Raw genomic sequence first — 15,575 nt, 5'->3', positions numbered from 1 at the left:
GTGTCCATTGTTGCTGGAAAAGGATGTAGCTCCTGAAACTCAAGAGAGGTTCTGAAAATGAATGGATGTATGAATGCAAGTCACTACATAACGAATTTAAAAGTTTCTCGTGTATCCTTTTGTCTTGCAGTTTCTCTTGCTGCAGTTCTCTCACTCCAGTCGGAGGTCTAAAGCTGATTCAGGGACTTTCTAGTTGCACTTCCTTAGAAGACATAAAGTAAGTTTCATCTTGTTTTTGCAGTGATGCACTGTGCAGATTTTCATTTAATGGTATTTTCTCTGGTAATCTCATAAATGTTTAAAATAGTTTAAAAAGGACCCATTCCTCTGAATGGCGGCCAGTTGTATTTAGCTGTGTAGTTCCAGATTTATTGATTGTGTCTTTCTTCTTTCAAATTTAGCTTGGACTCCATTCCACTTAACAGTCAAGGCATTGGACACCTGGCTAAAGGACTGTCTGCTATGTCACTTGCAAGGAGGTTAATGTAAGTGCAATAGATACAAAGTATGCTATGTTTTTAAAGCAAGAAAGGCCTGAGTTTTCTTGTTTTCTCTCTATATAAATTTGCAATATGCACCACTAGTATAAATGGTCATTTATTTGCCAATGTAATTCATTTACTCTCAGAATTTTTCAATGTAACTAAATAGTTGCAATGCCATTTGACCAGCATCCTGTCCTGTCTTGCAGCCAGTGTTTCTGGAGTAGTCTCCAGCCTTAAATAGGAAAAAATGAATGGAGATGTACATGTCTAGTAGTATATTCCCATTCTGCCTTTAGATTTTGCAAAGCTGGTTCACCCCGATTTCAGGTATTTATCAAGTCTCTCACAGTAGGAAAATGGTGGCTCAAAAATCTGAGAGTGATGCAAATTTGCTCATATTCTTATGTGTAGGAGTTAAAGCATTTAATCAGTTTACTAATATAGGAATCTACTCCTAATTTCACCAGGATTTAGGAGAGCTTGTGAACTGTCCTAACTTGCTAGGAGCTGTGAGAAGATGGAGTTCAGGCATGTGCATCCTGAAAAAGGTGCTGGAGAATATAATGAACTCAATAAAAGATACTGATTTGACAGAGTAGGCGTAATATTGGTAATAAGTCTTGTGTGTCACATAATTGTTCCATCTGTGTAGAGAAGCCATGTTTGCCAAAATGAAGGTTATACTGTATGTAAAATGAAGCTTTGGAATAGTGATGATTTGGATATGTCGCAACTAAGTATTTCTCAAGTTTTGCATCAAACTTTGAATACTCTTACAATGCATGAGGTAATATGCAAATTTATTTTACATTTTCCCACCACTCCATGTGAGGTAATGTTAAACCAAGCTGCATTTGTGCAAATTGGCACACACATAAAGATCATTGCTCCAAATGTGGATGAGCACACATATGTGAATCGCAAGGGATATCACAATATCAATATACAGGTGGTTATGGGTGCAAACTGAATTATAGTATCCAGCATGTTCCCCTGAAGATATTCAAGGCTGCATGAGTGATTGGCACTGAAATGTCACACAGGTATGCTGAACTTATCATTCCATGAACCCTCCGCAACTTTCACATTACACTTTACAAGCCCAGAAAGGTTCAAGACAACAGGCGGAGACTTCCTGGGGCATTAGATAAATAGAGCCTCATAAACGATGAGGGGGGATCATGGAGAGAGACACGACGTGACATAGTGGAACACTGGAATAATGAACATGGCTTCAGAAACAGCACTGCGGCTAGTTTCAATTTAATTGATTCTTCCAAAAGGACGGTTGTGGATAACTCATTGTTAAATAAAAGTGCTCCTTAATGGGCTTTACTCTCATTTGGCTTGTGTATATTGGTGCTTGTTATAGTATTATTTCTGATGTTGTTAGGAGTGGCAACGATTAGGTGCAGCTTAGTACAGTATCCTACCCTATTATGTTTTCCTTCTTGTTCTTCTTTGAATAGTACTGTATTTTTATTATTATTATTCTTTGTAGTGAAGCCTTACCATTAGTTTTATTAAACTACAAAGCATCATCATGAATACTACTTTGAGGCTTGATGCTATAAAATCATGACATAATTCCTTTTCAAATGTGAACTCCTACTCCCAGCTGAAAGTACTGTAAGTGTAGGACACTTCATAACCACATCTCATGTCCTTCTCTGCGGTAGGACAAATTCTTATCCTAGTGTAGCTTTTTGTGCAATTCCTAAGAACAACTCTGAGGCACTTGATAAATATGGGCACAGGTGTTGTTTCAATAAGGATAAAAACTTGACTCAAAGCCAGCCCTGCAGCCAACCTATTAAATTTAGCAACTGAGCGGGTACATTCTGTCTCTTGCATTTTTTGAACTTAAACAACTACTCTTTGTTTATCAAACTTGTTTCCTATTCTCTGCCCATTACAAACAGCAGCTGACACAGTATCTTGGAGCTCTGAGTAGTACAAAGCTTCAAAACCTGAATCATCATTCTGAGTTTCTAAGTGGTATTCCTTTCAAATTTCTTTTCTTTCAGCTTGAACAACATCAGCACCAGTGTAGAAGACACCGTGCAACTGCTAGACTCATTAAAATCATGCACCATATTGGAAGAAATCAGGTATGTTTTACCAAGGTTTCCGGTAACTCTGATTTGGAGAAACAGATTTGTAAAATATTTAGCATCTGTTGTGCTTGTAAATCATCTTATACAGCGCATCACTTTTTCCACATTTTGTTATGTTACAGCCTTATTCCAAAATGGATTAAATTCATTTCTTTCCTCAGAATTCTACACACAACACCCCATAATGACAATGTGAAAAAAGTTTACTTGAGGTTTTTGCAAATTTATTAAAAATAAAAAAACTGAGAAATCACATGTACATAAGTATTCACAGCCTCAGATCTGTTTCTAGTACTTGATCTGAGTGATATACCATTCTCATACATCTGTTACTGTTGTGTCTTATTGTCAGTTGTTGTTATCATTAATGTATAATTAATTATCTGAAATTATTCGATCTGTTCATTATTTATTTAATTAATCAATAAGTATAGTATAATGTGCTATAGCTTTAGTATAGTACAGTTTCTTAACTTGTCCTGCACTTATCCTGTTTTTTTTCTTATACTGTATGTGTTCTATTTGATTGTGTAAATGTTGCACCATGGTCCTAGAGGACGTCATTTTGTGCCACTGTATGCTGTAATACTGTGTATGGATAGTATGACAATAAAGTCACTCCTTTATACTTGACACTGCAGATCCTCACACTCCAAATTGCCCCTCCTACTCGACATTCGGCTCCTGGCTGCAGCAACAGTCTTCTCAAATGATCAAATACTTTTCACAACATATTGCATTTTTTATTTGTAGCAACACATTGCATGTCGTAACTAAAAGCAAACCAGACGTGTTACATTTTGCTTAGTGGCAGCTCCATCTGTATTGTATTTCAATTTGAGACCGTGATTTAAAAGCAATCAAATGACCAATCAGCATCAAATTATGGGGTAAGGTGTATCATCATCTAGGGAGAGAGGCGTTCCCATCAGGAGTGTGCTATTCTTGGAAAGAAGACAAACAGGGTTGATAAAGCAGGAGATTCACAATCTCATTGAAGCTGGCAATATAAATGACAATTACGTTTTCTTGAGTGTAGAAAGAAGGGAAAAACTATATATCTGTTTATCACAGAGGCTGTGAATAAAAAGCTACAAAGTAACCAAGCTCAGTGACACGAACAAATGTTTTACTATGTTCAGTATAGTTAAAATGGTGAACAACTCACACCTTGAAAATGTAACCACACTGCTGTATTTTACATGTATAAAAAGAAAACAGCTTTAGACGATTTGACTTTTTCAGCAATACCTAAACCATACTTTTTGCCGTTTCAGTTAACCACTCCACAGACTATATTGACTAAACTTATACTTACTGTCAGAATACAGAAACGTTTAGAAGTAGACCGCTTCTTTTCACAATTGTTGATGCCCCTTGCCCCATCTTTTGATGCTGAATAGATTACTTTTAGTTTTGACACGATTAAAGCTTGGTCTCGAATTAAAATCCAATACACACAGAGCTGCTTCTATACAAAATGCAATACTTTTAGTTATGATATATAATCTATGGACAAGGATTATAATTCAATACGCTCAATGATTTGAATGATTTGTCTTTAGTTATGACATGATAAAAGCATGCCAAAATCAAATGTCCCAATTACATATGTACTACATTGCACTTGAACATAGTTAACATATTTAATAATTCCATTTAATTTTGGCAAAAATATTCTTCCATACTTTTCACTCCTTTATTGTCTAAGCAAATTTTTTTTGTGAGATTTTGGTCTTTAAATACTTCAGTCCTAACTAACAGCAACTTGTTCTGTGGTCAATTTGAGATGCTCCATTTGCTACTGGCACTGAATAATCCATTTCCTAGTGCATGCTCAGTTGGTCTTCAAAATGGTTTAATGCAGTAGTGTTTATTTTAAGCTCAAAGCTCTCATTAAACATTAGAAGGCAGAGAAGGAATTATGAACGGTCACAGGCGGTTAACAAATGCATACAAGGATAATGCTGTTGATTAAAGCATTGTTAGTTGTTAGACTTCACGAATTGTGGGTTATGAAAAAAGGCCATGTGGTTTGGAAGTGATGATGAGTTTAATGAAGAATTGAAGAAGGAGTGCTGAGAGCTGGATTTAGACTGGTACAAGAAGGCGAACATTCTGTTGGTTCTCACTTGTGCAAGTCTTTTAAAATTGAGTGAGGGTGTGTGGAAAAATGAGTGAACAACTGAGAAAAATGCATCATTTTATTCTAAGATAACAGCCACTCCATGGCAGTGAGCAAACAATGCCACCTGTCTTCCAAGAGCCCCGGGTTTGTGCCCCTAGCACTCACTTTATCTTAAATTTTCCTTAGGATCAATACAGTATCTATCTATCTATCTATCTATCTATCTATCTATCTATCTATCTAAACATTCTGGGCACCCCTCACATTCTTGCATTTTTCAATTTTTAATCAATAAAAATAACTTTATTACTAAAATGGAGCAGTATGATATCCAGGTGTCAATTTATGGGGAATACAGCCAGGGCTGACTGATTTGAAGTGAATCTTCTCCACTTACGCAGGTCACTCATTCCAAGCTTCCCGAATTGTAAGTTCTGGTTTGTATGCGCATGTGTATACTGTACGTGTGGTTGTATTTGGAGTTTGCCAGTATAGGTGCTCCACTATCAATGCGTAGAGATGATTAAAGTATAGATTTTGAAAATGCAGCTAGAGCCACAATGGAAAATGTTTCACAAACCATACAATTTATCCTCTTGTCCACCTTCCACACTTCACTCCAATGAATTATTGATGGCTTTTTGTTTTTTTTCCAGCTTGAGTAACAATCGGATTGGGGACATTGGAGTGTTGAAACTTGTTGAACATATTCCAAACTGGCAGAAGCTCAAAAAAATCAAGTAAGATGTCCCTGCACATTCATATACATTCTGTGCTAAACTGGCACTGCTTGACTGCTTTGCACATTTAGAAGGAGGCATGAATAATGTGAACAATGTGAACTCAAGGTTGCTGCTTATGTGCATTTAGTTTCTCATACAGTTTAGTAAAGCTACTTAATTTTTTTACCTGTTTAATACTGCATTTTCATACAACATATATGGACTTAATGACATTTTTTTAAATTGCTAATTATATTCTGTTAAAGTCAAAATAGGGTTTCGTAACTTGTGCTTTTGTTGAATTGTTCAAATGTCTCTGCTTTTTCATTGTGTGAAGTATTAATATTAATGTGATTGGATTAGTCTGTCACAGAACAGCATTGGGAAAACTGGAGGCGAGTGCTTAGCCAAGACTTTGACAGCTTGCAAGTTTATCGAAGAAATCAGGTGAGTTTTGATTTAGTTATCTCTTAGTTTCATAGTTCTGGTCTGTATTTCAAATTGTTGAGTGCAGACTGGATATTTGGACACCAGTGGGTCCGGCAGATTTTACTGCTAATAGGTAAGAAAAGAGTATTATAATGTTAGATAGAGAAAAGCCAAGCAAAATGACACCTTTTATTGGCTAACTAGAAAGATTACAATATGCAAGCTTTCGAGGCAACTCAGGCCCCTTCTTCAGGCAAGATGTAAGATTACATCTTGCCTGAAGAAGGGGCCTGAGTTGCCTCGAAAGCTTGCATATTGTAATCTTTCTAGTTAGCCAATAAAAGGTGTCATTTTGCTTGGCTTTTCTCTACATTCATAATGGCTAACACGGTACAACACCCTAGTACTAATGTTAGATAGATAAATTTATACATATCCATAGCCATGACGTTTGAAATATTTCTCTACATACAACTGGGAAAAACAAAAAAATAAAATAACATTTCAGAGTACACTTATTAGGAAATGTACAACTGCCAGACATCCATCCATCCATTATCCAACCTGCTATATCCTAACACAGGGTCATGGGGGTCTGCTGGATCCCAGACACCACAGGGCATACACACACCAAGGACAATTTAGGATCGCCAATGCACCTAACCTGCATGTCTTTGGACTGTGGGAGGAAACCAGAGCGCCAGGAGGAAACCCACGCAGACACGGTGAGAACATGCAAACTCCACGCAGGGAGGACCCAGGAAGTGAACCCAGGTCTCCTAACTGCGAGGCAGCAGCGCTACAACTGCGCTACCATGCCACCCAACTGCCAGACAGTTTACTGTAGGTAAAAACATATTTGGGCAGTTAGACCAATTTGTCTATTAGCTACTAATTTACGCTGCCACCACCTAATGCTTAGTTAGGTGAGGAGTTAAATGTCTCGTCACGTGACTTTTTGATGCATGGGCCAGGCATTAAGAAAAGTCAAAAGACGTTTCACCTGTATGAGCACGTGTGAAGTTTTTTCAGGTGTTCTGTAAAGATGAAAAATGGTGAAAAAGTGAATATAACTTTTATCCTACCATCTGTTATCTGTATCCATTTTATCCAGGGTTGTGCAAGCATGGGCAGACTGGCAAAATCAGGGGCAAGGAAGGGTCCTGCACTGGAAGAGACAACTATCCATCACAGGACATTCTTACACCTGCCCAGTTTATGTTGTCTAATTAAAATAAACTGCATGTCTTTGTAATTTGGGCAGAAAACCAGAGTACCCAGACCAAAAGCCATAGGACATTGAGAGAACATGCCAAATCCACACTGACATGCCTGAGCCAAAGTAAGAACACATTGCATATTGGAGCACATTGGAACTGCTAGGCATCACTGCTAAGCCTTGTGCCACAAAGCCATACATCTATCTTTTAATTATTCAAAATGTATAATGAGTAAAGAAGAACTCGTGTTAGTGTACCTTCACATGGTGTTCCTGACATGCCCACTTCAACACAGAAATCCATTTAGTTTTACATCAATTTAAAAGGAGACTCCTATATTGTAAGAAAGATTTCCCAGGATGCCATTGACAAATGGACAACAGCAGATTTAAAGAAAGTATTATGCAGTCTGCATTATTGGGCTCATTATTTTCCTGAACGTTGTCAGTATTGATCTTTTGATGGAGAGTAATGAGATGGAAAAGCTAACATCTTTCTGCATAATCTCGGAGATTTAAATGCTATGTAAACAATTATTTTTAACTGTTTCTTCTAAATTACATTTCAGTGATGTGGTGCAGCCAGTTATTGAAGGCTCTCAATGTTCTTTTCTGTGAAATTGATTAGCTACTGCTAGTCACAGTACACCAAAGAGCTGTAGGGTGCTAAAAATCATATAAGACCAAAGTTAATTTTTTAAAAATATAATATCTTAGTATATACAATAGATATGGTAATTTTTGAAGCTCTCTGCACTCCTGTAGAGATGATAAATTGGAAGGTTTCTTAATTCAGTGGGTGGTGTAGTAGTTAGTGCCGCTTCTGCTTAGCTTCAAGAGTCTGGGTTCAAATCACGACCCTGCCACTGTTTGAGCGGAGTTAGTATGTTGTCCTGAGGTATTCCAGTTTTCATCCCAAAGACATGCAAGTAAGGTTAATTGAAATTCTTAATTGGCCCTGACTTGCACCTGCTCCTCCATTCATGGTTGGTTCTTGGTTTTCTCTCATTGCAGCCAGAGTCAGGTCTGACTCCCTCCAGTTGTGAAATGATTTAAGCAGGTTTGGTTGATAGGTTTATAGGGTCAGTTTTTGTCACTTATACCGAGTATAGTGAAATTCCTGTTTGTGTGTTGTAATCAGCTTACAGCATGGATTGTGGGATGGGTTTGAATCCAGTCTTGAAGCAATGATGCTACTAGTTCAGTTCCTGCCTCGGCCACACCATGTGATCCTGACAATGTCACTTAACTTGTCCATACTCCAGCTTTAAAAAAAAATCTGTAAGCAGTTGTAACAGTTCCTAATCTTGTAAGTAACCTTAGATAAACTAATCATCTAAATGCTAAATAATAATGCCCATTCACTGTGCAGTTTGTCTGCATGGGTTTTTTTTTCTGAATGCCTCAGTTGCTTTTCACTGTGGCACACAGTTTTTTAGTCAGTTTAAAAAGCAATACAAGAGAATATTGTATTTTAATTCATGTCCGTAGATTGCATGTCGTAACTAAAAGCAAAACAAGCATATTGCATTTCATTTAGTGGCCGTTCCATGTGTATTGCATTTCAATTATAAGGCCACGTATTATGCCAAAATCAATTATAATCAAATGACCAATCAGCTTTAAAGGGTGGGGCATGTGGCGTCAACAGTTTGGGTAAGTGGTGTTCTAATCATGAGTGTGTTCACCCAGCACTAAAGACTGCGAAAAGGGAGTTGATAAAGCAGGGGATCTGCTGTATCATTAAATAGCTGAAAGCTGCATCAAATGGTTGCTGGAAATGGCCATTGTGATAGAGGCAACAAGAGGAGAAGATGTTCTGTTACAGTAACATCCTTAGAATGCATTCAACAGCGCTCTGCGCCATACGATTATGTAGATCATCAACCGGGGTGACCTTACACCAATACTTCTCAGAATAGGGTTTGTAAATAGCTGCATATGAGGCCAAAATTACTGGCTGTTGCTAAACATCTTGACATACTGGTCAGGATTAACAGATGAACAATGTAACAATATGATACAAGACAAACATAACACATCCTCTTTAATAAAACCCCTGTGTGTGTCCAGTGTCTGTGTGTGTGTGTGTCTTCTGGTGAAGTGTGATGCTTCAAAGGCCGCCTGACACGTCACACAAGACAGAGAGGGTGGGACCTATAAAATATCGCATGGCCAATCCAATTGGATTTCGGTAAATGAGGTAAGACCTAAACCATAAGGCACGAAAAATCCAATTGGGTACTGAGATGCAGAGACCAGCTTCCCAAAGAGGTGGGATTAGTGTTTGTTGTTGTGCAAGTGTTCACTCTGAGGATGTCAGATTTGCGATTAAGAAGTCTGGCCCGGTAAAGTGTAAAGTGTCAGTCGTTGAAGGGGTTTTCCTAAATATATGAATTTTCATGATATTACAATAGGATGACTTTTAAAAGTAGATTTATTTGCGCGCACATAAAATCCGTTGCTGGGGAGACGCCACACTTACAATAATCAGCTGCACGCCAGCACAGATTAAAATACTTGCTGGTGAACTGCACAGTACTTGCTGGAGAGATGCCACAGGCACGATTATCAGCTGCACGCCGCACATTACATCAGTTGCTGGGGAAAATCTGCTGATTGCCCACTGTTGTGACAGAAAATTAAACGCATATTACGGACATCAAAGCCAGTATTACTGTCAGAGAAAATTACAGGCATTTTTCTGTTGCCAAACTCAGACAGAATATTTACAAGAAATGTTGTCTATAATGAAATTTTATAGAAAAATTTCATGAGGTAAAAAAATAGAATTTTTTTCCTAAATATCTTCTTCAGACAAGAAACAGAATGAGGTCAAGGTCCCTTGCCATTTAATATAGACTGTTCCTACTAATGTTTCTGTACTACTGTTCTAGCACCCATTATTGTAGTTATTTATAAAATGTAATATAAGAGTAACCTTTTTCAGCAAGGCCTAAAATATACTTCTGGGCATTTCAATTAATCAACAATGACATGATTAAACCATGCCAAAATGAAATACACCGCTTGCATATCCATAGCAATGCAATGGAGTTAAACCTGCTGGATTACATTTAATAATTTTAGCATGAATAATCTTCCATAGGATTGAAGTCCTTTTTAGATTTTGTTCTTGCCTTGCTCCCAATGTTTTTGGAAAAATATCTGTCTCCCACAACACTGAACTGGACCAAGCTGACTAGATTGTGAGAGGATGGATGAAGAATTCACATGTACTGAAAGCAAAAAACGGCTCCCTGGGATTAGACATTCAGGTCATATGGCTGCTTTACTTAGCTAGTAGCCCTGCAGATTAAAGTAAAAGGGGATTTGAAAAATGAAATCTGATGATAGGAACTATGATATGTAGAGTGCACCACTGGGCTGACCATAACCAATCTTTTCTTAACAATTGCAGCTTAGGAAATAACAACTTCGGGGATGAGGCTACAGCAATGTGGGCAGATGTTTTGTCCAAAATGTCACAGCTGAGAGTTCTAAGGTGAGATTTTCTTTCAGCTTTGGGTAAATACATCATTTTAGATGTGATATTAAAATTGAGAAGTGCTTCTATGTGTATAAAAATAACAATTCTTAAATATTTTTTACATTTTGTTTAGTTTTAGCGTGTGATGCCATAAGAGCATATAAGGCAGGGATGGCATTTTTCCATTCTGATTGAAATGCTCTGTGTCTTAAGTTAAGCAAGTAATGATTTGCCAAGAATTGCAGTAATGTGCACATTACAGCACGTAGCCTACTATATTGAGTCAGTGTGTCAGCCATTTCTAGTATTGTTAAAAATGACAAATGCATTATGAGAATGCATTAATTACTGATAACAGCTGACCATAAATGTGAAGATTACACTAATTTACAAGCAAAGGGCATTCCTGTGCCATCCTTCCATACCCAAGTTTATGAGAAGGAAGCTAAGGATATAAAAATGATGTCCTTATTATCTTAGAATACAATAAATAAGAGAGAGAATCACAAAGGAGAACTAAAACTAGTAATAAATAAAGTAATAGACAAAGATAAAGTAAAAATTTGTCTGATCCTTGTTCCCACAGATCTGGAGGCCTCATTTATCCAATGTGATGGCCTACCCACATACCCAACTCATACGACCTAAGCACTCCTTCTCACCTCCTGTATGTCTTTCTTTCTGTCTCTCTCTCTCCCTCTGACAGACGCACGCACACACATACACACTCACACGCAATTCTGTCTTCTTCTTTCCACCATTTAACCTTTGCCCCAAACTTTCCTTCCAGCTCCAGATTCTATCGACCCTCTTTTATGAGGCTGCCTAAACTCCCAATTTCCAACCAAAGTCTGGGATCAGAGCAGTCCTTTTTTGGGCTATAAGAACACCAGACTACAAGTACCCATAGCCTACTTCCTGCAGTCACTGCACTTCCAAAGCCTTGCTGGGCTGAATCTCCAGGGAAGCTTCCGAGCTGCTCATTCTGACAAAGTGTCAACAGAAATCCCGTTTGCCAGCAGTTCATGTCTGACTGCCCCTATCTATTTCAGTTGTTGGCTGCAGTTGTTGTGTTTGGGTGTCAAGATGAGATCACCATTCTGTGAAGACAGATAGCAAGCCAATTAAAGCTGGTAGGCTGTGCAAGTCATAGTGATGTTACAGACCCTGATGAGCAGACAGAAGAAGAGCTGTTGCAGAAAAAAAAAACTATAGAGTATACAATGAAGCCATTTACAGGTGGCATTGGGTCAATTGCCCCTCTAGTTTTATAGAGGCTGGATTATATAGTGAACTGTGAAGAGTGAATTTCAAGGAAGGTTGCTGCCTAATGTATCTGTGAGGCAGTCAGTCATGTAGAGCAAACACACTCACACATCAGTTGGATAGAGACATCCTTGTTTTTGTATTGGAAAAGTAAACCAGCAATTTTAGAGACAGTCCTGTAGCCATGAAGTAAATATGTCTGTTGTAGTTCTCTCCAAGAGTGAGCTTGTAAATGTCGCCCTGAATGGAGAGTGTACTAAACACTGGCAATGTGACAATAATTTGTCTTGTATGCTTTTTTGTGTCTTTAGTCTCCAGTCAAACAAAATCAGCTCAGAAGGTTGTATACGACTGGCTGAGGCTCTCCGTCTATGTCCGCACCTGGAGGAAGTCAGGTGAAAAGTGTTTTTATTGTTTTCACCCTAATGAAACAGACTGTAAATGAATTGAAAATCACGGGAACTGCCCTTTTTTTCTCTTTGCAGCTTATCGGAAAATGAACTTGGAAGTCAAGGTGCACTAAAATTGTCTCAAGCCTTGAGTCTCATGCGATCTTTGAAGAGACTAGAGTAAGTTGTCTGAGAGGAATGGGGACTAATTCTAAAAAATGAGTTTGGGAAATTTCACACAGATTTACTGTGTGCTGAAACCATTTTGTTCATAATATTGAAATCTTTCTTTGTCAGGCTGTAAATTTTAGTCGGTGCCCACACAGAACTTTAGCACTTCTTAGGTCAAGAATAACAAGCAGGTGACAGAATTTTTTGTCTTGATGCGGAACTTACAAATCCATTTTTTGTTATATACACTATTAAAGTCAGAGCATCTCATGCTTTGTCATTACAGTCTAAAAATTGATGTCATATCAAGTTTAATTGCTTATTTTACAGTTCCTTCTAGGGACACCCCAGGAACAACTCTGCCCTGTTCGCTCCTGTTGTGGTGCCATTAGAACTTAGAAAAAGTTTCAGACTGGCTAATTTAATCAATAAGTGGGTTAACTTTTTCAGAACAATCATAAATTACTGCCAGAGATAAAAATAGCAAAACACAGAAATCATTGATCAAATACTAGGAAGAAAAAAAAAAAGTTGTAACCAGAATTCAAACAGATTGCTCCACAAATAAAGTGTCTCACTGTGTCTCTCCTTTATGAAATCCGGGCAAATCTTATACAACATGTCACAAGATATATGACATGTGCATCACATGACTAGCAACCATATTGTATTACAGTGACCAGAAACAAAATGGTGGGGGCCAAAAATACAAAATGGCACAGATTATGACATCACTAACAAAATGGTAAAATTATAAACAAGCATAAAACAAAAGTGCAACATTTTGTACTCATTTCTGGCACATTTTGTCATGGAAATAGAAGGAGAATGTAGATAATCCCAAGCCCGCTTTTCTAAACTTTGATTTTATCTGGTTCCCTGTTTTTCTAAAGATTTCTTTCCAAGGCACCATTTAGATTTGTGGTTAAGGGAAGTCATGCAACCCTCTCTGTATCCCTAGTCAAATAACATGGCCCTCCCTTTCAGTGTATGATGATCTCCTTTTGGGACAGTTCTGGCCTTCATCCTTTCTAAATATCCCAAAGCCACTCTTGCAGAGTCATCCTATTTTTGCCTATAGCTAGAAATATGGCTGCTGTTTGAACAACTACAGTATATGAATAGAAAGCTACTTATAAAGAACATATTGAAACAGTGTCCCTTACCTGTAATATTTTCCAGAGGTAAACGACACATGCTACGTTACAGGTAGCTGTAGATTAGAATTAGTTCTTCTCTCTTGGCCTTGTTCTGCCACAATAAATAGATTTTGGGGGATTTAAGTTTGTGGCCAACAGCTGCTTAACTGCTCCAAGAGAATGGTTTCTATTCTCAGTATCTGAATGAGTTTTCCTTCCACAACCCAAAATTATGTGTCAGGTTAACTGGCAGATCTAAATTGGTCTGGAGTGCGTTGGTGTGTCCTGAGATGGACCGGCGTCATGTCTCAAATTAGTTTAGGCCTTGTGTCCAATGCTATCAGGAGTTGGGTTTCAGGCTTCCTCCACTCTATAACTGGACTGTGTTTTAAAATGAAGAATGGGTGAATGTTTAAGAGTACAAATTATATTCCCACCGACTCATCTATTTTTTTAATGTAATTATTATTACATGTAATTATTACAGAAGAAGTGCTGAACCCTGCCCTGACAGCACTGAGCACAAGGAAAGAAAAAGTCCACCACAGGGCACATTCATTCTAAATTTGGGGTCTCCAGCTACAGTAACTTAACTTTTTTGATTTTCTATAAAATGTTGAATTTTTGCAGGGTTTCAATATAGTAGTTAGCACAACTTGTGACATTTTCCATATTATCTACAGTGTCAATATGTTCACAAATGAAGAGCCAATCTGTTCAGCTGAAGCTGCTGAACAAGGCCAGCTTGGTGAGACATCCCCATGTTTAAACTACTCTGCTTATGGTGTTTGAGCTGTAAAACTGGAGGGGTGTAGTGCTCAGAGCAAACATGCCTTTGAGTCAGATGCTCTCTTTGGCAGTTTACAGACACTTTTGTGTCCCCTTTTTGAAGTGGCTGTACAAAACACCCTATCCATTATTACCACTCCACTGAACAGATGTTATCATTGTACACTAACTCCATATTTACTAGCATGTAAAGTGTAACAAAATTCATAAACTGTGTTAGTTCATTTTTTGACAAACTCAACTCTGACCCTTCAGAAGCAGGAATATCTTGTAGTTGTTTAACTTGCTGGAAACAGAAAAAGTCATTGGGTCTAAGATGCAAATCTGCCATACACTGTGTACAACTGTATAAACAGAGATATCTCATTGTCATGTCTGTGTTGTTTTTTGCATTGTAGTTTCTGTCCATAACTATTCCAACATAATGATAATAATTGTCATCATCTTTGATTCTCTTTACCAGTCTGAAGCTGATAAATATTGATAACAAGGACTCAGTCCATCTTGCTGCTGGCCTTGGACACTGTCTGACCATTGAAGAGGTTAAGTGAGTATTGTCCATTTTTTGGCATGCTTTGCGTTGCTTTACAAATACTTTTTCACTCTGTAGGTGCAAGTATTGTACTCTCATAATTCCCAAATGTCTCCTAGTGACTGCTAGTTTTGAGTCCGTTAAAAACAATTTCTTGGAGTGTATTTTTTCTTCCAGTTAATTGAAGTTCCATTTAAATACCATATTATATCCCCATGTATGTTTTCTACACATTAGTTAATTGCATCTCCTCATTTTTTTTCATAAACATTTCTGATAGCAGCCTAGTTATGATGAACATATGTTGTGCAAATGATACTGAATTCTCAGGTCCACTGCTAGCTTAGTTATCTGCATGTATACCTGTTTAATGTTGACCGGCTGCTGGTCAAAAGAAAGAAGTCAACAAACAGAAATGACTGAGGGTTCAGAAAGTCAAAAGAAAGGAAAAATGATATGATACTCATCTACAAAAATGTGCTTTAGCAGTCAAAGTCTTTTTCATTTTCAACAAGTAGCATAGCATGCATTGTTGGCAACATCTCACAGTAGAAACTGAATATTTGAAAGATTTACCTGATGGGATTTGTCCATTCATTATTCAATAAACTAAAGCCAGTTCAGAGTTGTGGAGGCGAGTGGTAATTCTGTCAGCTTCAAGCACAAGAGATGCTGAATTGGGTGCTTCTTCATTGCAAA

At 37.8% G+C, this 15,575-nt stretch overlaps 1 protein-coding gene across 3 annotated transcripts in view; it reads left to right on the top strand.

Annotated features, from left to right (window-relative positions):
- nlrc5 (NLR family, CARD domain containing 5) overlaps positions 1-15,575 on the top strand; it is a 154,514-nt gene that overhangs the window by 122,402 nt on the left and 16,537 nt on the right. For all 3 annotated transcript variants that reach the window (XM_051931673.1, XM_051931674.1, XM_051931672.1), the window contains 9 exons: positions 131-217; positions 402-485; positions 2,513-2,596; positions 5,387-5,470; positions 5,816-5,899; positions 10,522-10,605; positions 12,168-12,251; positions 12,342-12,425; positions 14,808-14,891. In XM_051931673.1, coding sequence (XP_051787633.1) covers positions 131-217; positions 402-485; positions 2,513-2,596; positions 5,387-5,470; positions 5,816-5,899; positions 10,522-10,605; positions 12,168-12,251; positions 12,342-12,425; positions 14,808-14,891 — 759 coding nt within the window. The remainder of the gene's footprint in view (positions 1-130; positions 218-401; positions 486-2,512; positions 2,597-5,386; positions 5,471-5,815; positions 5,900-10,521; positions 10,606-12,167; positions 12,252-12,341; positions 12,426-14,807; positions 14,892-15,575) is intronic.

This window comes from Erpetoichthys calabaricus, chromosome 9 (genome assembly GCF_900747795.2).
Source record: "Erpetoichthys calabaricus chromosome 9, fErpCal1.3, whole genome shotgun sequence".
NCBI classification, from domain to species: Eukaryota; Metazoa; Chordata; class Cladistia; order Polypteriformes; family Polypteridae; genus Erpetoichthys; species Erpetoichthys calabaricus.
This window is presented reverse-complemented; position numbering and strand designations above follow the sequence as displayed.